At 37.5% G+C, this 24,695-nt stretch overlaps 1 protein-coding gene and 1 long non-coding RNA gene across 2 annotated transcripts; both read right to left on the reverse strand.

The window, feature by feature from the left end:
- Window positions 1-1,618: 1,618 nt before the first annotated feature.
- On the reverse strand, window positions 1,619-10,311 carry ch25hl3 (cholesterol 25-hydroxylase like 3). Its single transcript, XM_055199664.2, has 2 exons — window positions 9,765-10,311; window positions 1,619-2,268 (listed from the first exon to the last, which is right to left on the reverse strand). The coding sequence occupies exons 1-2, from the start codon at window positions 10,187-10,189 to the stop codon at window positions 1,878-1,880; spliced, it is 816 nt and encodes a 271-aa protein (XP_055055639.2). The 5' UTR covers window positions 10,190-10,311; the 3' UTR covers window positions 1,619-1,877.
- A 2,649-nt stretch (window positions 10,312-12,960) lies between these two features.
- LOC141358982 (uncharacterized) lies at window positions 12,961-22,768 on the reverse strand. Its single transcript, XR_012365577.1, has 3 exons — window positions 21,322-22,768; window positions 14,420-14,474; window positions 12,961-14,325 (listed from the first exon to the last, which is right to left on the reverse strand). It is a non-coding gene; the product is annotated as an uncharacterized lncRNA (long non-coding RNA).
- Window positions 22,769-24,695: the final 1,927 nt, after the last annotated feature.

Raw genomic sequence — 24,695 nt, forward strand, 5'->3', positions numbered from 1 at the left:
GTCAATCACTGTTTGATTTGAGACTCGCGCGAACGCGAAGCGAGCACAGTAGTTGCGCCAGAACAGTTTGTCGGATTCTGTCTCGTAATGGGCTCCATGGTGGAATCAGTGCCCAGAAGCCAGCACTAAAGAAAAGACAATTGAAAAAACGTGTGGCATTTGCCAAGGCCCACAGCCTGCTAAAAGAATGGACGCTGGAAAAGCAGAAGGTTGATTTTTCAGATGATTTTTCTGTTGATTTACACCACAGTCAAATATTGCAGGAGACCTACTGGAGTCCGCATGGATCCAAGATTCACCCAGAAAACAGTGAAGTTTGGTGGCAGAAAAATCATGGTCTGGTTACATAAGGTATGGGGGTGTGCAAGAGATCTGCAGGGTGGAAGGCAACATTAATAGTCTAAAATACCAAGAAATCTTAGCTATCTCTTTTATTCCCAACCATAAAAGAGGCCAAATTCTGCAGGATGGTGCTCCATTGCATACTTCCATCTCCACATCAAAGTTCCTCAAGGTGAAAAAGATAAAGATGCTCCAGGATTGGCCAGCCCACTCACCAGACATAAACATCATTGAGCATATGTAGGGTAGGATGAAAGAGGAAGCATGGAGGACGAAACCAAAGAATATTGATGAACTCTGTGAGGCATGCAAGACTGCTTTCTTTGCTATTCCTGATGACTTCATCAATACATTGTATGAATCCTTGCCAAACCGCATGGATGCAGTCCTTCAAGCTCATGGAAGTCATACAAGATATGATTTGCTGACATATTTTTGTATTTGCAGTAAATTTGTTTTATTTCTGTATAGGCGACAAAACATTTGTCTTGCCAAAATTTGACCTTTCTGTCTTGATTAAATGATAAATCTTTTTTTAGTGAAACTAATTTATTTCAGTGCATTAAACATCATTTGGGAGGGTTTTAGCTTTTATATGAGCTATTTCTAAAACCAATTGATTAATCAAAAGTCAGGTTAATAGCAGGTGTTTCTACAAAATAGATGAGTGACAAGACTTTTGTCAGGGAGTGTATGTGCAGTGACTATAAAACAGTTAAATAATACACCAAAAAGTTTTTTTCATATGGCCTTGCACATAGGGATACTTATTTCCGTTTGGAAATCCCCCATAGTAATAGTTACTTGGTACTTTTTTCTTCTGGTTCTTAATGAAATAATTGCACTGGAATTCTGCTCAAACTATCAGGTAAGTCGATTCTCAGAGGAAAGCACAAGTATAAGACATGGGGACTTTTTGGAGTTTTCAGAAATTTACCAACTGAACAGTTTCCATCACAACAGCGTAAATGTACCAGTATAGGTTTACAGCTGCCTGTAACTCTTTCATAATTTACCAAAGTGCTCTGTGGGGAACAATACTGAAAATGAAACGGTAGCTGTTTCCATGAATGCTGCGCTGTTAATTTAAAAAATGAGATTATAGAGACATCTTTTTTTGCACACTCCAGGGGAGAAATGCAGAGCGCCCCGAGAGAAGCTGCTGCATACAGATGTTATATGGCCTTCAAAGAGACAATGTGGGGAGTGTTTAAATTCACAAGAAGTGAACAGATGACTTGCAAGCGTGGAAGCAGAAGACATAAAAAGGACATAATTTTTGTTCAATGTCATTCAGCCTTTAAAGAATTTTATTTATAAGCTCCATTTTATAAAATTTAGTAAGTCTCTACTACTGGAAATACACAAGTAAAAGCATTATTTACAAGTATTAAAGGCCAAGTATTTAACTTGAGGCATTCCAACTTCCAACTCATTTCCTGTGTTTGTAGGCTTAGTTTTGGATTAAATTGATAATGTTTATATCCCTTTGTGGATGAGATCACTGGAAATGGGCCACCACACAAAGTTATACACTATGCTGTATTCCTTCTTCCTCTTTCATTTTGGTCCTGAATGTGCAGTGAGGTCCCAAAAATGCAATCCCAGTGTCTAAAGTAAGGGGCAAAATTTCCTAAAAACTGCTGATGGTGGGCCAAGTGGTGCGGAGCCCCGGAAAAGCATGGCAGCAGCCGATGCAATGCCCAAGGAAAGTCAAATGCACAGTGATCCTCCACAGCCATCCAGGTGTTGATCACATGGAAAAGTATTTCACTTACAGGATGGCAGCCAACCAGCATGGCACTAAAAAATGCAAGGGCTTGAAGAGAAAGCAGTTCGTATATACTGGAGTCTTGGGCTGCCAGTGCAAATGTCTCCCTGTTCAGGTGATGAATACGATGGATGTTGTGATACAGCCAGGGAATTCTGAAGGAAAAACACACTGAATTTAGATTGTGAGCAGCAGCAATGAGAACGTTTGCTTGATTAATCCAAATATACACTGTAAAAAAAAATCCGCAGAAATTACAATGTTATTGCAGCTGGGTTGCCGGTAATCTGCCGCAGATCTACATCCACGTTATTTACTGGCAAGAATTTGTTCAAAGTTAAATAAATTCCAAATATTAACAAGTATTTATCTTTACAGAATAAAACTATACAATTACAGCCTCATGCAAAGCATTCTGGGAACCAGAAATCATCATCAACCTTTTTCTGTTTTTTGCTTCAGATTTTGTTTCCCAGAATGTTTTTCTTGATACTGTTTTTTTAGTTTTACTAGACTTGTAAATGTTTAATGTTCATTTAACTTTGGACAAAATGTTGCCAGTCAAAAACATAAATTCAAATCCACGGCAAACTACCTGCAACCCAGCTGCAATTTCTACGGAATTTTTTTTACGGTGTACATATCAGTGTTTGAATATTGTCAAAATCTGGACAAATGCTCTGAATTTAAGCTGATGGATATTCAAAATATAATTCAACTTATAATTGTTGTTCATAACATTTGTACATCTTACACTATAAATCTTCACACAATTAAATCTGCATGCTTTACTGTACAGTACATACAGAACCGGACCGGTGTGATCATGGCCTTATGAAAATTAACCATGGGTTTATTATACAGTGAAAAGGTGTTGCCCCTTTCCTGCTTTTGAATAAAAATGCTTTTTTTTGCATGTTTGTCACACTTTATAGTTTCAGATCATCAAACTTAATTTAAATATTAATCAAAGATAACACAAGTAAACCCAACATGCAGTTTTTAAATGAAGGTTTTTATTATGAAGGGAAAACTAAATCCAAACACACATGGGATGGCCAAGTGCTTGGCCCCTAAACCTAATAACTGGTTGGGCCACCCTTAGCAGCAACAACGACAATCAAGCGCTATGAAAAAAATCAGGTAGGGGGCCAACACTTTTTCACAGCACTGTTTTTGTATGGATACATGGTAGTAAACCATTTTGTGTAGAGAACCATGTTTAAATTAAACAATTTTTTTATGGTAACCATGGTTGAACTACAGAAACTGTGCATTTTTTAGGTATTGTTTGTAGTAAAATATTTTTTTTTTCATATGAATGCAATTTCATAAATTCATCATCATCTCGTAAACTTCATTCGTAATGTCTATAAATTGCACTGTCCAGAATTAAAGGTAAAAAGCTACGGTACTTAAACAAATTGACAGATTTGTGCTACCCAGTCTCACAAGGTTGCGTGATATAGAGGGTATGCACTGACGTCACTTTTCCACGTGACCATGCGAGAGCTCGCCCGGTTGAGTGGCAAAACGTGCAACAAAATGACTGGTTTTCATAGCGGCTGCTGCGAAAATGCCAGTGAAACTGACTATTATCAGCTTAAATTAAATTTAGTTGCACTTGATAGCAGAGGTGGACAATACTTAGTTGCATAGTTTTTCCAAGCATCTGCACTTTATTAGGATGTTTGTATTGGGAAAAATTTTAATTCACTACATTCTAAAGCATACTGTGTATTCTGTAATATTGCATATTAAAATTGATTTAATACCTAATTACATTAATATTGTGTACTTTTACTTGAGTAAAAGTACGTTAATGTACTTAAATATTAAATGTAAAACTAACACGTGTATTTATGAAATGTAATGGAATAAAAATTATGATAATATGCTTTGGAATGTGTGTTTCCCAAAGAAAAACACTGTAAAAATACTTTGCTGCCTTAAAATCTTTTTTTAAATCAACTGAGATTTACAAGTCATGTCAACAGAGATGAGTTGTCACAACTTATAAAATATAGTTGAGAAAAGTCAACTTAATTTTATAAGTTATAACAACTCACCTGTAGTTATAACAACTCATCTCTAGTCAAGATAAATAATAGGAAGTTGAAATGACTTGTAAATCCGAGTTGATTTAACAAAAAATTTTAAGGCAGCAAAGTATTTTTTACAGTGAAAGTAAAACCGCTGCTTGATAGTGACCCTAGCAACTTATCAACCCACCTGTGGTCTGTGGACGTTGGCATGAACGGCTATTACTTCTCCTTTCTGTGTTTTTTGGCAGTCTGTAAAACGATAGCTCCGAAATCTCGTAATCTGTTAGTACAGTCTATCGCACCACAGCTGTTTCTCATTTAGACACGTTTTCCTCGTGGGAAAAAACATTACTTCACTACAGTCTAAAGCATAGAATCATACTGTGTATTCTTTAATATTGCATATTAAAATTTATTTAAAACCTAATTACATTAAAATAAACTTGAGTAAAAGTATGTTAATGTACTTAAATATTAAATGTAAAACAAAAGCGTATTATTTATGAAATGTAATAGAATAAAAAATATAGCTGCAAGCAGCGATGGCGGGCCCTCGCACGTTATTTTTCCGCTACACGGTGCGTACGAGAAAACGATGCACGGTGGGCAAGGGCCTTAAGTGGGTAAATATCATTGGGCTATTTAATGTTGTTACTGACCCATTTGGGTACTGTAGGTAAAAGAAACCCCACATTTTAGACAAACGGGGGGGGGGGCTAGTCAGCCACTAAATAGACACGCCTTTATCTGACCTTTTTGTCAACACTTAACTGCCAACAACTCTGATGTGTGTGCCAAATTTAAAGTTAATCCAAACACGCCAAGAGCCTTAAAAAAGCCTTAAATAAAAGTAAAGTTTGACGCGTTGCCATGGGAACAGCGTTCGAGATGTCAAAAATTCCTTCGCAATTTAGCATCTCCAATGTCTCAGCATCATGTTGACCACTTCTGGTGTCAATCGAATGAATATTCTAGAAGGAGTATTTAAAAGTTCACTGCATGGAACTGAAAGGCTTCAATATGCCTTTAAAATGAAAGTAAAGTTTGACACGTTGCCATGGGAACAGCATTCGAGATATCAAAAATCCCTTCGCAATTTATCATCTACAATGTCTCAGCATCATGTTGACCACTTTTGGTGTCAATCGAATGAATATCGTAGAAGGAGTATTTAAAAGAACATCGGATGGAACTGTCAAAAAAATCCACCTTTGTGACTGACACACTTCCTGGCGCCTGGTGGTGGCGCTATACCCGAGACTCACAATAGGCACATCGATGCGATCGGAATCTTCAGACGAACAAACACCCCGCGTGTCATCACAATAAGACATTTTTTGCCTTAGATATTAGACACTTCCTGTTTCTCTGATTTCGCCATGACTTTGTCGCTTCGCCATGGCAGAACCGTTCGAGATATCAAAAATCCCTTCGCAATTTAGCAAGTACAATGTCTCGACATCATGATCACCACGTTTGGTGTCAATCCCATGAATCCCCTAGAAGGAGTATTCAAAAGTTCACCGCATGCATTTTTTAAACAATCCGAAATAGCCGACTTCCTGTTGGGCGGAGCTTAAATGTTAAAGGGCTAAAGTTGTTCGGGTCGATGAGATCTATATGTGTACCAACTCTCGTACATGTGCGTACATTTTTGCCCGATCTGTGCCCCAATGTTTGTTTTTGAATTACAGGGGGCGCTACAGAGCTCCCTTGCCACGCCCGTATTCCAGCCTTTGCATGAGCCTAGTGGCACGCGACTCTGACGTGTGTGCCAAATTTCAAGACTTTTCGAGTATGTTAAGGCTCCCAAATTAGCACAAGTGTTGAAAAAAATAAAAAAAATAAATAAAAAATATAGCTGCAAGCAGCAATGGCGGGCCCTCGCACGTTTTTTTACCGCTACACGGTGCCTCCGAGAAAACGACGCAAAGTGGGCACGTGCATCAAGTGGGTAAATATCAGTGGACTATTTCATGTTGCTACTGACCAATTTGGGTACTGTAGGTAAAAGAAACCCCACATTTTAGACAAACGGGGGCGCTAGTGAGCCACTAAATAGACACGCCTTTATCTGACCTTTTTGTCAACACTTAACAGCCGACAACTCTCATGTGTGTGCCAAATTTAAAGTTAATCTAAGCATGCAAAGAGCCTTAAACATGCCTGAAATTAAAGTAAAGTTTGAAGCGTTGCCATGGCAACAGCGTTCGAGATGTCAAAAATTCCTTCGCAATTTAGCATCTACAATGTCTCAGCATCATGTTGACCACTTTTCGTGTCAATCACATAAACAATCTAGGAGAAGTATTTAAAAGAACATCACATGGAACTGTCAAAAAAATCAACCTTTGTGACTGCAACACTTCCTGGCGCCTGGTGGTGGCGCTATACCCGAGACTCACAATAGGCACATCGATGCGATCAGAATCTTCAGACGAACAAACACCCCGTGTGTCATCATAAAAAGACATTTTTTACCTTAGATATTAGAAACTTCCTGTTTCTCTGATTTCGCCATGAATTTGTCGCCTTGCCATGGCAGAACCGTTCAAGATATCACAAAATCCCTTCAATATTTAGGAAGTACAATGTCTCGACATCATGATCACCACGTTTGGTGTCAATCCCATGTATCCCCTCGGAGAAGTATTCAAAAGTTCACCGTATGCATTTTTGAAACCATCCAAAATGGCCGACTTCCTGTGGGGCGGAGCTAATAGGTTTGATTGTGAAAGTTGTTCGGGTTGATGAGATCTATATACGTACCAACTTTCGTACATGTGCGTACATGTTTGCCCGATTTGTGCACCAATATTTTTTTTGCATTACAGGGGGCGCTACAGAGCCCTACTGCCACACCCGTGTTCCAGCGTTTGCCCAGTCCTAATGGCCGACGACTTTGAGGTCTGTGCCAAATTCCCGGTGTTTTCGAGCATGTTAAGGCACCCAAAGTGCATGCCAAGTGCTTAAATATCCCTGAAAATGAAAGTAAAGTTTGACGTGTTGCCATGGGAGCAGCATTCGAGATATCAAAAATCCCTTCGCAATTTATCATCTACAATGGCTCAGCATCATGTTGACTACTTTTGGTGTCAATTGCATGAAAATCCTAGGAGGAGTATTTAAAAGAACATTGCATGGAACTGTCAAAAAATCCACCTTTAGTGACTGCCACACTTCTTGGTGCCTGTTGGTGGCGCTATACCCGAGACTCACAATAGGCACATTGATGCGATTGGAATCCTTGGCCGAACATACACACTGCGTTTCATCCCAATAAGACATTTTTTTGCTTTAGATATTAGACAATTCCTGTTTCTCTGAATTCGCCATAAATTTGTCGCCTTGCCATTACAACACCGTTCGAGATATCAAAAATCCCTTCGCAATTTAGCAAGTCCAATGTCTCAGCATCATGTTCACCACGTTTGGTGTCAATTGTATGAATTCCCTAGGAGAAGTATTTAAAAGTTCATGACTGACACACTTCCTGGCGCCTGGTGGTGGCGCTATACCTGAGACTCACAATAGACACATCGATGCGATCGGAATCTTCAGACGAACAAACGCCCCGCTTGGCATAACAATAAGAATTTTTTTGCCTTAGATATAAGACACTTCCTGTTTCTCTGATTTCGCCACGACTTTGTCGCCTCGCCATGGCAGGACCTTTCGAGATATCAAAAATCCCTTCGCAATTTAGCAAGTACAATGTCTCGACATCATGATCACCACGTTTGGTGTCATTCGCATGAATCCCCTAGGAGGAGTATTTAAAAGTTCTCCGCATGCATTTTTTAAACGATGCAAAATAGCCGACTTCCTGTTGGGCGGAGCTTAAATGTTAGAGGGCGAAAGTTGTTCGGGTTGATGAGATCTATAAGCGTACCAATTCTCGTACATGTGCGTAAATTTTTGCCCGATCTGTGCATCAATGGTTTCTTCTGCATTACAGGGGGCGCTACAGAGCCCCTGTGCCACGCCCGTTGTCCAGCCTTTGGTTTTCTGCAATGACGGACGACTCTGACGTCTGTGCCAAATTTCAAGAGTTTTCGAGTATGTTAAGGCACCCAAAATCCCCAAAAGTGTTAAAAAAAATAAAAAAAAAAAAAAAAAAAAAAAAAAATAATAAATTTGAGCAAAAACAATAGGGCTTCGCACCTTTCGGTGCAGGCCATTCTGGCCTGCTCCTCGGTGCTCGGGCCCTAAAAAATAATAATCCGAGCAAAAACAATAGGGCTTCGCACCTTTCGGTGCAGGCCATTCTGGCCTGCTCCTCGGTGCTCGGGCCCTAATTATGATCATATGCTTTGGAATGTATCTTTTCCAAAGAAAAACAAGGATAAAATACAAATACTTTTAAGTAGAAGTGAAACCTCTGCTTGATAGTGACCAGCAACTTATCAACCCACCTGCATGTGGTCTGTGGACGTGGCATGAACAATCAATTTACTTCTCCTTTCAGTGTTTTTTGGCAGTCTGTAAAACGATAGCTCAGAATTTTTGTAAATCTGTTTGTACAGTCTATCGCACAACAGCTTTTTAGCCGTGTTTTCGCTGATTTCACAATACTCAAGCTGCCGCTCTGTCTTTTGCCACTCAGTGGGCGTAACCGCAGTCCCTTTTGCCGACGGTGACGTCATGTGCATACCCTCTATCCTCACGTCAATTTTTGATTCTATTTTCGTGACATTATCATGATTTTTTTCGTGATCGTATAACGAATTCCTGTTTTCGTGTGATCACGCATCGGTTATTCAACTGCTTTTTCCTATTTTTAAACCATATTCATTTAGATTTGGTGCTTGCATTAGAATGTCACTTTATGTATTGGTTTACTATTTTTTTCTGATGTATTTTTTTATGTCCCCTGGCATTAGGTAGGGATGTCGTCTTATGCAAATCCAACCCTAAACCTAAGAGACAATGAGAAAACAAGACAAAACAGTTGATTAATCACACGAAAACAGGAACTCGTTATACGTTCTCGAAAAAACGCGGAAAGTCGTGATAATATCGAAAAACATAAATAAAAAAATTACGTGACTATATAACGAAATTACTTTGTACAAAAGCGTCTGCTAAATGAATGAATGTAAAATGTGAACTCAAATTTTTATTAATTAGACGGCATGATCTCCTATTTAGAATTAGAAGAATTAAATTAGGTTGTTTTGTTAAATGTAAAATAACACAGAATTTCAGATTGTTCTTTAAAAAAAAACAATTTGCAGATCATTTAACAATACTTAAAAGTCATATAACACATCCAAATAGAAACCCCAGATACATACTAAATAAAGCCTGTGTATGTATGTGCTGTACTTTATTCATTTGGCAGACGCTTTAAAAAGCAACTTACATTGTATTCATATACATTTAATCAATATGGATGATTTTTGTAATCGAACCAATGACCATTGCATTGTTAACGCAATGCATGTGAGCTGCAGGATCTGACACATTAAAATAAACCCAGAATAAACAAATTCCACTCTTTATACAGTCATCAGCAGTTACCTAAATGTTTTTTTCTTAACAAGATAATTCAATATATTTTCACAAAATAATTAGTTTTGATTTGAAATATATGTAAAGCTTACTTGTGGATGGAGTAATGAAATATAAAGAACAGGGTATCAAACACTAGTAAGCAAGAAACGCATTCCTTCAGGGCAAGAAAAGAAGACGGTGCTCTTTCTGGGAAATGAGTGTGCCGTAAAAACATAAAAAGCGTAGTCAACGGCAAAACGCCAATTGCGTATTTCAATAAGATGCGAGCGGCACATCGAGTCCACTGATGAAAAGTAGCAACTTCACGGTGAATCCTGTACTTCTGTATCCACGGCACACGCGGACTCAAAAGATCCAAGATCATGAACGGCGCGGAAAAGATGAAGTGAGCGCAGAAAGCCGCAAACACGCTCCAGTGAGGTGACATGAGGATGACATGACGCTTCTCATACACGAAATCCCAAATCCATTGCAGCAATTCATCGTTCCCGAAGAGCAATGCGAAAATTAGCATCGTTGTGAAGTAAGTTTACATGTCCGCAACTTTTCTTATCATGCCTGTAAAGGAAACCGTGTTCATAGTGCACTGCTTCACTTTCTGAGGAAATGTGACAATGAGTCAAAGCTCCAACCAAGAGAAACGTTGCTCTCCTCCCCATTACTCTAGCTTAACTTTTTTTTTTTTACTGTAGCTTAACTTACTTTCACAACGTGGAAAAGGTGTCATGCTTATATAAACGTTTTAAAGTGCAGTTGTAAACTTTTTAAAGATTATATTTTTATACCTCTTCATGGCCTGGGGACACTCTTTAAATTTTATGTTTTTTGTCAGTCTGCGTGGTTAATAGAGAACATTTAACATCTCCTGTATAAAATCTTTCTGTTGAACAAAAGGTTCTTTCTTGTGGAATACATTTTACAGACAATAAGGGCTCAGTCACACCAAAAGCGCTTTAAACGTTTGCAAACGCAAGGCGCGACGCACTGCTCTTTTTTAAAAAAGGCAGTGCGTCGCGCCTTGCGTTTGTAAACCTTTTAAAGATTATATTTTTATACCTCTTCATGGCCTGGGGACACTCTTTAAATTTTATGTTTTTTGTCAGTCTGCGTGGTTAATAGAGAACATTTAACATCTCCTGTATAAAATCTTTCTGTTGAACAAAAGGTTCTTTCTTGTGGAATACATTTTACAGACTATAAGGGCTCAGTCACACCAAAAGCGCTTTAAACGTTTGCAAACGCAAGGCGCGACGCACTGCCTTTTTTAAAAAAGAGCAGTGCAGCGCGGCTTTTCATATTGCTAAGCAACCACCGAGTCAGCTGTCTTGTCAATCAAATATTGGAGCGTGAGCGCTCTTTTGCTGTTAACTGTCATACTAGCAGAAACTTTAAAAAGAGGGCGCTTGCTCTGACCTTGTTTGAGGATAAGAGGAGCACAAACACGCAGGAGAGAGAGAGCGAGTGGAGTCCGGTTCTTCAAAGCAACTGTAAACTTCCCTCGCCACAACGTAAGGCCCGCCTCTCCCCTCATTCGATTGGACAATGGAAGACGCGAATGACGTCGGGCGCTTCTCCGCTCTCACGGCGCATTCACACGGGGCGTCAGCGTTAACGCTTCCCATTCACTTTTAATGGGTGACGTCATGCGTTGCCGAACTGAATTGTGGATCCGTCTGCGCCGCGTCAGTGCCGTTGCTCGCGGCAGAAGTTGAACATATCTCAACTTTTCAAGCGGCAACGCGCGCGTCAGCCAATCAGATCGCCTTATGCAAATTACCTAGACAGAGCCAGCCAATTACGTTTATGGAAGAACGGAGCATGTGTAGCGGCCACTGTGATTGGCTGTTGGCCACGCTTCAGACAAGCCTTCCGTTAAGCGTTAACGCTTACGCCCCGTGTGAATGCGCCGTCAGCGCTCCTTAAAAAACGCGTGCGCGGCAGGCGGCAGAAAACCGCAAGGCGCTCGGCGCGCATAAACAGCGCGCAAACGCGCCCTGCCCATAGAATATCATTCAAAAAAGGCGCCTGCAACTGCCATAAACGCTTTTGGTGTGACTGAGCCCTAAGGTAAGAAAGAACTGGTTCCTAAAGCAACCTTTGACTGAATGGTTTATCGAGGAACCCAAAATGGTACTTTTATTGCATCGCTGCAAAGAACTCCAGAAAGAATTTCTGAAAAATATTTCCATTTATTTCCCCCTCAAATTCGATTAAAGGAGACATATCATGAAAATCAGGCTTTTCCATGTTTAAGTGATATAATTGAGTCCCCAGTGCTTTTATCAACCTAGAAAATGTGAGAAAGAACAACTCAGCAACTTAGTTTTGTTAAACCATTCTTTGCAAACATGTGAAAAAATAGGTCACTGAAATGTGGCTCCCCCTGTGATGTCAGAAGGGGATCTTGTTATAATAATACTGCCCCTTAATCTGCACTATCCAACCACGGCACTGCCATTTAGTGGAGAGATCAGCTCATTTGCATTTAATATGACACACCCAAAACGACAATTTTAACATGCTATAATAAATTATCTATATGGTATTTTGAGCTAAAACTTCACATTTGTACTCTGGGGACATCAAAGATTTATTTCACATCTTAAAAAAGCCTTGTGAAATGTCCCCTTTAAACCATCACAATATAAGGTTTAAGGTACAAACGGGAGAACACTAAACTTGGTTAAGGAACTTATTGGACAGAATTATTTGGCAAAAATGACAACTTACAGCACATCGGGTTGGGGAATATGGGTTTTATTCTAACAAACATAAAATAAAAGGCTGCAATTGTATCAGTGTTGATCCTCTCTTTTGTTTTTTAACAAATTAATTCTCATCTGGCTTGATTCAATAAGATTTGTGTTTATGTTTTTGCCAAGTCTCCATAAATTCTTTTCAGCGCGGAGCTTATACTCCAAGCACATCTACAAAACACACTGCACAACTACATATACACAATATTTATTTGCAATATGTTTGAATAAAGGACTTACATTTCGGTTTTCTAAGGCCAAACGTCACTGACTGTACACTCTAAAAATTGCTGGGTTATTTTTGACCCATAATGGGTAAATATTGGACAGAACACATGCTGGGTTAAAAATGACCTCATGTTGGGGTAAAATAACCCAATGTTGGGTTGTTGTTATGCAACCATGGTGTATAATAACCCAGCAGTTGGGTTAAAATAACCCAGCATTGGGTCAATTTTTAACCTAGCACGTGTTCTGTCCAATATTTACCCATTATGGGTCAAAAATAACCCAGACATTTTTAGAGTGTACATACAGATAAAAAGGGGATTCAGAAAATCATCACTGTTTAGAGTTAGGTTTAACTATTTAGGGACGGGAGTATTTAACCTCATTCACACACCACTTTGGCTGCAGAAAATTTCTGTAAAATTGTCAGAAAGACTTCTGTGTGAACGCAAACACGTTCCGTAAATGTTCTGGGATCACTCTCGAAAGGAGGACCTAGTAACTTTTGCATAAAATTCCTGGAAAGCCCTCTGTGTGAACAGGTTGCAGAAATAATGCCGTAATGGGCCGTAGTGAGGACGCACGCGTCATCGTAATGACATAGATATCGAGCGAGTAGTTGCCCGGGGGGTTTAAATGTAGAATTACATTCATAGTGAACAATAAGATGATAACAACGATGACGACAACATGTCTGCAAACTGGAATGAAGTTGAGACCAGGGAGTGTTACTTTGAACAATATTATTTAAAGTTAGGTTTAACTATTTTAGGCAATAGTTAACACTACAGAATCAAACAATTACACTGCCAATACAGCCAATACTCAAATAATGCGTTTAAGATCTTGCAATGCAACATGAAGCTACATTTAAACATTATTAAAAATATATATTTACAAAAGAAGGTATGATATACAAACCTTCACTCTATGAGCTTTGAATGTCAAATGGCTTATACATTTTAATCTCTGACATTTAAATGCATTTTAAATGCACCTTCACACAACTCTAAATGCATAAAAATGACAAAATTCTCAGTAAACAGCTTGGTTGCCAAAATATAAATGTGATTTGCAACCAAAAGTATATCATTTATTTGACAAAAGCAAATAACAAGTGCAGCTCTATACTCCACACCATCAACTTTAACCCAACTGGGTGAGAAAACATTTCAAATGCCAAGCAATACTGTATATCCTGTGTTACTTACAGTATAGTAGAAGTGTTCCTGAAACAGGTTTATTAACTTAATTATACTTTATTCATATCAAAGAATCAAATTGTAGTGTTACAGAAATGGCCTGGTGTGAAAACATGCAAATATGCAGTAGCAAACAGCAACACAGACAACAACATAGCCTTTTGTTGAATATGGATCTTAAAGAAAAGGAAGCAGCATCACTATGCTAAGAGCATACTGTTCTCTAATTGCTTTATGTGGGAGGTGCCTGAAAGTAGATATCAAATTAGTCATCTAAATTTAAACAATGGCCATGCAGTTATTAGTACAAATAAACAAAATATGCACAAAAAATACCCATGTGTATCGATCATGTGAGCCACCAGTATGTTAATCATCTTTCTTCTTGTGGCATCAGGAAGGGTTTCTGTTGCTTGATACTCTTGCACTACTTCTTTACCACCAGACTTGAACTTCAACACAATCTTCAAATAACGCATAAAAAACAAAAGCATGAGAATGCGAAAAAAATGAGACTCAACGTGAAACAATGTTAAGAGACAATAAAGCTTTACTAACCTGTTTGTTTAGAGACCTCACCTAAGATTATAATGGATGCACCTGAGCTGCAGCTCTAGTCAGTGAAAGATATGAAAGAAAAGGAGTCAGAAAATTCTAAAAAAAAAAAAAAAACATATAAAGAGCATAATTTTATTTTGAATATGCAATACTTGCACATTTAAACCATTAAATTAAAAAAAACTCATTAAATCAAATCGCCCTTCAATACAATCCAGCTTCACATACTTTTGCTGTTTGCTGAACTTGACCTGCACCAGGATTTTAACAGGGCAAACATAGATAAACATTGCCAGGTCATGGTCACAGACAATAAAAAGGGTCACAAACTGAAAAAACAATGTTTTTTGTGAGTGTACACACATCGGACAGAAACGTTGTGAACATTAATAACTGAGAACATTAAGTGCCATCGAACTGTTGTATAAACTCACTTGACACAGGCCTACTAATCAAGAATTGAATTAAACAAAATATTTAAACTTGCCCTTTGATATTGTTATTACATTGCTTTAAAGAGACATTCCTCTTTTTTTTTTTAAATATGCTCATTTTCTAGCTACCCTAGAGTTAAAAATGTGATTTTTACCATTTTGAAATCCATTCAGCTGATCTCTGGGTCTGGCGCTAGCACATAGCATAAGTTAGCACAATTCATTGAATCTGATTAGACCATTAGCATCACGCTAAAAAATAACCAAAGAGTTTCAATATTTTTCCTATTTAAAACTTGACTCTTCTGTAGTTACATCGTGTACTAAGACCGACGGAAAATTAAAAGTTGTGATTTTCTAGGCAGATATGGTTAGGATTATACTCTCATTCTGGCGTTATAATTAAGGACTTTGCTGTCTGATGTAACATGGCTGCAGCAGGCGTAGTGATATTACGCACTGCCGAAAATAATCCCCTGCCATTGAAAGTTACCAAGGGGACTATTTCAGGCAGTGCGTAATATTACAAGTTAACTCTTCATTGTCCGCAATTGGGTTCATCTGTTCCAATCCTGACAACATACTGCCATTAAAATCATAGCATTACAAATATTTGTGTAAATAATTTAGTTTTAAATAATCTGCAGGACACATGGAAAATGGCTGGCGACCAACCCAAACAGAAAACTAATATGCTGGGGCCCAAATCTACGGGTTCCAATCTTCCCTGAGGATAATTTTTACCCATTCATGGTAGCTTTATTTAACTCTAAATTTTTAAGTGTTCTCTTTATTATCATTTTGAAACTGTAACATAACAAATAACTTCTCTTATCCAAAAATAAGCAAAATATATTAGCTGTAATCTAGAAACTATAAAGTCAGAATAAAATTTTTGACTTCTTGAAGCATGAAGCTCTCTCTCTCTCTCTCTCTCTCTCTCTCTCTCTCTCTCTCTCTCTCTCTCTCTCTCTCTCTCTCTCTCTCTCTCTCTCTCTCTCTCTCTGTGTGTGTGTGTGTGCTCTTCCTTTTTTGATGTACTGTAAGAGATTGGAGATATACATTTATCATGTCCATCAAATGCATTTCTGATGGGAAATCACTGTGGATTTCAGTGGAATGCATATGTGCAAAACACAAGCTATATAAGTAACTATATACACAGCAAAATATTGAACCACAGAATAACACTATAAGAGTTAATTTCAATACTTTTGAAAGTGTTGACTTTTTAAAAGTTTTTGCATTGACTCTATGCAGAGTTAAAAATGTAACTATAACTTTACACTAATCAGTAAAACTTTTTTATTTGCTAAAAATTAACTCCCTCAGTGTAATTTGTTAACTTCAATGTAGTGTTAAAGTTTTAATGCTACATAAGGTGTTAATGTGGTATAATGTAAAGACAGCAACATATTACAGTACAAACTTTATTTTCAGAAAGGTTACCAATTTTTGAAAAAAAGTAAAAGTACAGCACAAAGTATCATCTATCATTCACTTTATAAAACCAAAAGGGTTTTTTAAATGATCAACGTATATGACAGAAAATGTGTGTTCATTTAAGTGTTCATTAAAGTATAACATACATCAACATCTATGACAACTAAAAACCACACTCCCAAAGTATAGATGGTTTCAACGGACGCACCTGCGCTGACGCGATACACGTCTGGATCCGAACTTTACTTCCAGTTTCGTTTTTTTAATGGTCTGACTAGTTGCTAAACTGATCTCTTGAACAAATGCCTCGTCGGACATAACAAACGTTTTAGTTTCCTAGTTAAATCTATGTGTTGTTTTTTTGCTTGTTATATAAGAACTTTGTTGTTATTTATTCTTAGCGGAGTTTACCGGAAGTTATGTGCGGGCCACGACAGGCGCTTGTTTATGTTGTTACTGCTGAAACAGTCTATAACAACAGTACAGGCATTTATAAACACATGTAGGATGTTTCAGTACATACAAACAAGTTTGACTTCATTTTAATCCAAAACCCAGCAAACATTCCTTAATGTGATGTAGGCAGCACCATATGGGCTTGAAGTATGTGCCCTAAGTGGGTTTTGTAGGAAATTATTACCATGTCACAATCTGTCCTGTACCATTTGCATTCCTGTTCTTACTGACAGTAATCAAAGACTTTTTGCAGAGCTGCTTATCCAATACAGAGGGTGGTCCAATACAGAATGTATCATGTTGGGTTTAATCACATGGTCAAGGAAAGGGGATAAAAGACTATGTTTGGGGGGGGGGGGGGCTCTTCGCCCTCTTCTTCTTCTTGCGCTCATGCTCCTTTGGGCTGGTCTCCATGGGCTCTGCTCTTGGATTATCTATGCTTTTCTTTTTTACTTGAGCTCTGGCGTTCAGGCCATTAGGCCTAGATTCCAGTTCTCAATGGTGACTCTCTTTCATCTAAACTTTCTTTCTTTCTCTGTTCTCTATACTATCATGTAATATCTCACATACATTGGAAACAGTTAATTGTACTAAGTATTATTTACCATTTATAGTGTAACCATGTCATTTGTAACTTTAAGTCAGTAATGTTGCAAAATAAAATATTTACGATCCAGCCCCGGATGCTAGATCACGTCAGAAAATATACATTTACTCATTTAACAGGCTTCTGTCAGTTAAGAGGTTGATTAATCACAGCTAGAGAACACAAACAGGACGAATGTTTTGGTGATAAAATAAGAAAAGAGTTTGATAATAAAATAATAATATTACAGTTTTTCTCAGTCGCTTTGGTACATTTCTCGAATCATACTCACAATTTGCAAAACAGTAAGTGCATTTCTCACAACAATTTGTACAAATAGCAAAACATCATGGATAACCTGCAAAAGCCACTCTTTTACTCAAAATACCTAGTTCATCTGTCAAAATTAAATATCTGTGTCAATGAACATGTCAGTGCCATCAGAATAACAAGTCATTGTGTCATTGTGTACGGATAAGACAGTCAAATTGTTTAGTCATGTTGTCAATATAACAGTTTACTCTGAAGTGATGTTCTGATGTAAACTATGGCTAAAGTTTTGACGACAAGTATTGTAAATTGTAAGTTACACTTAGTATAAGTTATGTGTGAGTTTGATTGCAAGAGACTGGACAAAATTTACATGTACGCTTTTACTGTTTGTACTGTAATTCATTGAAAGACCATGTCATTGCCATAAAGAAAGATAAAGACAGCACTGCATAGCATAAAGAGAAAACAAAAGTAGAAATGTGAACATGATAGATGTCTAAAAGATGTCTAACCATAGCCCAAGAATAGATGATACATATACATTTAGAACATGTAAAAGAAATGAAAGCAAACACCTTGAACACACTTTGCTTACATGTTGGAATATCATACATCTTCAAGTTATTTTGGCAAAAATGGCATGTAACCAAATTCAAGGTTATTTAGGGTAGAAGTGGGTTACTCATAGCCGGACTATATTGGGTCAATAGTTAGCAGTCATTTCAACGTCTCGGTTTTTGCTTGCTGTGGACGTTTCTGTCTGTTAGAGAAAGTCAAGATTCACCTGGGAGCAATTTACCAATTCAGGACAGATTTAGAAAAAATGTCTAATGGAAATGTATAGAAATATGTTTGACCATATCCTGTATTTTGACAACATGTTCAACCATTTTGCATGTAAAGACTTATACTATGAACTAATGCCTAAATATTGTGGGGGGTGAGACTATTCAACAGAGACCCATTATAATACATTTTGATCAACATGATATAAGCAACTGATAATGTAGGAAAAAGCAGAGAATTGTACATAATCATTTGCATGGATGTACCAAAGCATTTGCAACTTGTTCAAAGAAATGAGAAACTGCTTTTTTGATGTGCACAAGTGACACAATGATGTGAGAATTAAACAAGCAGTTTTGAGAATTTCAATTCTGATCTGAGAAATGTACCAAGCGACTGAGAAAAACTGTAAATAATCAAATAAACAATTATATGGATAACTAATGATTATAAATGATTATGATGATTATATAAATAAATGATTAGCAAAAAAAAAAAACAATAATAAAAACATTCTGCACGTGAGGATCTAAGGTAGGATCCATCACTCCCCCCTCTTACAGTTTTTCTCAATTGCTTTGGCACATTTTTCGCAACATTCTTATTATTCTCGAAACTGGGAGTGCAAATGTCACAACTGCTTAATGGAACTTCAGAACTTAATTGCATGTCTGCAAAATGAAGTTACACACTCAAAACATTTTATTCATGCTTCAAAACCTAGTTATCTTGTCAGTAATTTGGCCAAGGGCACCAAAATATAAAGTATTTTTGTCATCGTGTGAGCAACACTGGTCAAAATGTTTAGTTGTTTTTTCACCATGAAAGTCCACCATAGAAAATAAGGTTTCATAAAAAAATCGTAATAAATGAGAAGAGTCAACAGTACATAGAAAAAAAAGTAAATTAACATTTCTATTTATTCTCTTCATTTATTTTTGTATGTGTATCACATTTAAACTGAAAGCTTGCTTGTCCAATTGCTGTTCATTTCATATCTCCTATGTTACAAAAAAATATAATAGAAAATAACTACAAAATAACCTCAATGAAAAACGAATTATTCTTGTTGGACATCCTGTCGCTCTTGTTGGTCAAGCCAAAGATTTTCATCCACATCACATCTTATGTTTTCCATTGCCATGCACCGGGGAAAAACAATCTCCAATGAAGCATACATTATAAACAATATCAATGTCAGATATTTATGGAGTGTACATGCATGTTTAGTAGTTTTTGATAAGTGAATGGATCGTTTTGAATGTGATGGCGTACACGATGACAAATGATTGAGAAGTTGTGAAGAGTTTGACAGTTTAAGTGAGAATTGACTCATCAGTTTTGATCAACAAGCCATATGCAAGTAGTTGTTGGGCAAACTGCAGACGATTGTACTTATTGTTTGCACACATGTGCCAAAGCATTTGCAATTTGCTCAAATCAATAAGAAATTCCAATCTGATGTGAACAATAAGCTAATTGTTTAGAGATCTGATCTTATTGTTTTGGAAATAAAATTTTCATTTGAGAATTGAGCCAAAGCAATTGAGAAAAACTGTAATCATATAGACAAAATTAAATGATTATAGCAAGCAAACTTTCATTGACTATTTTTTGAGCTTACTATGCCCTATTGCTTAGAAGAGATGCTGAAAATGGATGGCATTGTTAAAGATGGAAATGGCCAAAGCACAGCCATTTAGGGGCGGTAAAGAATATATTTTCATTATACTTTTTGGGGATTCTAACTGTACCAAATCACAAGGTGAAGCTGGTGCCAACTGTATGATTATTGAACCACTGATAACGTCTAATCCTTACAGATGTGTTTTTAAGGTTGTCGATTATTCATGGGAAAGCAGTCTGCTGTTCACACAAGCAGTGTTTGCCACTACAGAAAGTTATCTGTTTGCCATTCTGATACCAAAACCATCAATTGGGGTGCACCACTTAGAGTGTTCAAAGATAGAGGTGTCAATTATCAAATTGGCCTGGTTAATCTGGATAAATCTTGTATGACAGTTATGTGGCTTAAATCTCAAAACAAAACCCCTGTACAAACACTCACCTAAGGATTATTAGGAACACCTATTCAATTTCTCATTAATGCAATTATCTAATCAACCAATCACATGGCAGTTGCTTCAATGCATTAAGGGGTGTGGTCCTGGTCAAGACAATCTCCTGAACTCCAAACTGAATGTCAGAATGGGAAAGAAAGGTGATTTAAGCAATTTTGAGCGTGGCATGGTTGTTGGTGCCAGACGGGCCTGTCTGAGTATTTCACAATCTACTCAGTTACTGCGGTTTTCACGCACAACCATTTCTAGGGTTTACAAAGAATGCTGTGAAAAGGGAACATCCAATATGCCGCAGCAGAATAATGCACAATGTCGCAAAGCTCGAATCATTTCAAATTGATTCTTGAACATGACAATGAGTTCACTGTACTAAAATGGCCCCCACAGTCACCAGATCTCAACCCAATAGAGCATCTTTGGGATGTGGTGGAACGGGAGCTTCGTGCCCTGGATGTGCATCCCACAAATCTCCATCAACTGCAAGATGCAATCCTATCAATATGGACCAACATTTCTAAAGAATGCTTTCAGGACCTTGTTAAACAATGCCACGTATAAAGCAGTTCTGAAGGTGAAAGGGGGTCAAACACAGTGTTAGTATGGTGTTCCTAATAATCCTTTAGGTGAGTGTATATTAATTAATGGCCAATACAAAGACTGAGTGCATACAGTTAGAGTGAATCCATGAGTCATTCGAACAGATGTGAAACACACATCTACATCTCTGACTCTATGTCATGTCATGAAGACAACACTTGCAACTGTTTCAGTTGTGATTCTAGAAACTCAGAATGTCTCTCTTCATGGAATGAAGACACCGAATCGGAATCCACAAAGTCTTACCAGTCTGTTCCTCTGGCAGAATCTCGAAATACAGCGAAGTTCCAGCGATCCTGTCTGCTGGAGGTTAGCACCAAGGAAACTCGTCAGCATGATAAGGCCTACATTTTTCAGCGAATTTCTTGAAGGCCGCCAACATACATTTCTGCGAAAACATTAAAACAAAAGAGAGGAAAACAAGAGAGCTTCACAGCCAAAAAACTGATTTGTTAGGAAATATTTTTTGTTTTAACTCCCTATTTCTAGAAAATAACCTGTTTTGACTTCCATAGAAACTATGAAACCATCAGGCGACTAAGCTGCTGCAGTCCGGTGGAAGCTAAACATTTGCCCCCCAACCCCATATCTTCATCATGTGGGTGACCCCTTCATCACTAAAAGACGAAGATCTTCTCATGACTCCATCCTTCAGCTTTTCGCCTGTCTAAAATTCGGGAGTATAAGCTAATTTGCAGATTAATATGTGTCCATAGGTTTACCTTACCTAGCAACTTCACTCAGCAATTTTACCTAGCAATTTTCCTGCTGAATTTTATGGGTAACTAGTAGGACCACATAAGGATCGTCCCATCTTGGTTCTACACCTGAATGTTGTAAGTTTTTATATAAACCATTTGCCATGGCACAATACTATGTCGTCGACATAATACTATGTTGTACCCCTCTAGAGGCATTTTTCATCCATTCTGAACCTGAAGCCTTATTTTGTGGGAAAAACTTTCCACCCAACGAGAAAAGGTATCAGCTACAATTAAAACATCTTGATAACCCTTGCATTTAGGAAAGGTTATGAAGTCACACTGCAATTCACGAAACAGCCCCGTGGTGTTCTGCTTGCAACTGATAGAATTGGGGGTGCTGAATTGTGTCTTTGATAAGTTATGCTAACAATTTCTTTAGCATGTTTCCTAAAACCACTCCCCACCAATTTGCATTAAAATAGTGTCTGACACTGTGTATATGTGTGACCAAATAAGGAAAACAAGGCTTTTGGAGTTACCAATCGGTGTTGAAATCTCCAAATATTGTCATCTGCCAATTGATTTTGCATCTCAGCTATGTCTGTGAGCTGTGAGTAGTTTGTCACCAGAGATGACAAGTTTGAGCAGTAAGAGTTTCTCTGGCGTTCATGCGGCCGCAACTGTAGCTGCCTGGTACTGTACCTCACCTACGGATATGAGGAAATCTCTCTGCTGCCAACCTGCTTGAGAGTTGTGCACAGCTCCCTAGGCATAACAAAAATTAATATAAATGTTAACTTTTTGTTACTAGCCAATTCACATGCTTTTTGTGATTTTGCATTCCTATTTGTCCACAAAAGATGAACATCAGTGTATAAAGTGGATATAATCAAACTGGAATTTTGAAGTGGCAAATTAAAAGTATTCATCAACACTTAATGTTTGTATAATTTCTACAGTCATGGCTGTTTTGAATTGCTTCAGACGGACCAAGTAATGTAGCTGGATTTGATGGAGTGGCTTCTTCAATGTCATACGAGCAGCTCTCCCTAGAGATAATAGAGCATAAACAGTGTGTGGGCAGCAAATGGTTATCTTTTGACATTGCAAGACCAAATACACTGCCTGAATTGCTCGTAAACACGGCCCCCAGCTTTGTAAAACAAAGTTAAGTTCTTTAAGGGTTGTAATCTTTCTGCATACCCTTCAATACAATTATGACTGTAATTACTGTAAGTAACCCCCCCCCCAAAAAAAAAACATTGAACAAATCTAAATATCATCAATATACTGAATGATAACTGATGTTGAATCAAAATCTTTCAAATGTCTTTAATGTCTTAAATGTCTATTGCAAAGACTGCTGGTGTATTGACCTTAAATTGTAAATGCAATTCATGATACTGTAGAATTTCTTTTACAATTGGTACAGACCAAAATCCATTAGCCATATCAAAAACTTTAAACCATTTGTATTCTGGTTTAATCAAGCTAAAAATTTAAAATTTATGTTACAAACCCCTGTTTAAAATATGCTGGTTGGAAAAGGGTTAAGCAACATAAATGACACGTGACACTCACACATCTCATTTCCCCTTTTCTCGACAAGTTAATAAACGCTTAGATTATACTTAAACCAAAAAAAAAGTCAATTTTCTTAAAAGAAAAATACAGATAATTTACTCACCACCATGTTATCCAAAATGTTGATGTCTTTCTTTGTTCAGCCGAGAAGAAATTATGTTTTTTGAGGAAAACATTGCAGGATTATTCTAATTTTAATGGACTTTAATAGAGCCCAACATTTAATACTTAACACTTAACAGTTTTTTTCAACGGAGTTTCAAAGGACTATAAACAATCCCAAACGAGGCATAAGGGTCTTATCTAGCGAAACGATTGTCATTTTTGACAATAAAAATAACAAATATACACTTTTAAAGCACAACTTCTCGTCTAGGTCCAAATCTCTGTTATGATTGTTTAATTGCATTTTCACTTCCTAATTTCTACATTTAGACAAAGTGACAAAAATCCAATGCTTCAATTCTCGGGTTTTCATTCTTTGAATTTTACACCATGCTTTTTTTTTAAATGTCTTAGATACAGTATGTCTTCACTTTTGTCTTGGGAACCTAAAGACCGCCCAATGTACTTTGATGTTATATTTAGCAACTGAATTTTTCTTTTTCTGCTTGTTTGATCTTAAAGTGGTCTTTCAGCTGTTCTGTTAGCTTTTTAATTACATCATCTAGCTTGATTTCTGACTGCACCATTATCGAAGTAACAATATAATCTGAGCCAGTAGACAAGTTACTAACACAGTACGTACTGATTTTTTTTGTAAAATGTCAGAACACACTCACTCTTGCTTAAGTGGATGTGTCAGGAGAGAATATCGGCTGGAGTTACCCCCGTCTTCACTCGCGGCTCGGAGTCAGAAGCCAGTGGTCTGGAAACATTTTCATCTGGTTGTGCAAGAGATAATCCCAACTCCCCATTAGGACAGAGACAACCAAAATGTTATTCTATCCTGCTGACAATGCCAAAACTGTTAGATCAGGGTTCCACACCAGACAAAATATAATATTTACGATCCAGCCCCGGACGCCATATCACGTCAGAAAATATAAATTTACTCATTTAACAGGCTTCTGTCAGTTAAGAGGTTGATCGACCACAGCTAGAGGACACAAGCAGGACACGAGACGAAGGTTTTGATGATAAAATAGAAACAGAGTTTTTATTGATGGACAGTTCAGTTGCAATATGTATCGATGTTCAAACTTCGCATGAATTCAGCATGCACTGTTATACCAAAATTGCTTAAAAGCAACATCCCATAGACCATGAACTTCCATAAACATTCTCTTTATCTATATCTTTTTAAAAATGACATCTCATTAAACTTCACAA

The sequence above is a fragment of the Misgurnus anguillicaudatus genome, chromosome 22 (assembly GCF_027580225.2).
Source record: "Misgurnus anguillicaudatus chromosome 22, ASM2758022v2, whole genome shotgun sequence".
Taxonomy (NCBI): Eukaryota; Metazoa; Chordata; class Actinopteri; order Cypriniformes; family Cobitidae; genus Misgurnus; species Misgurnus anguillicaudatus.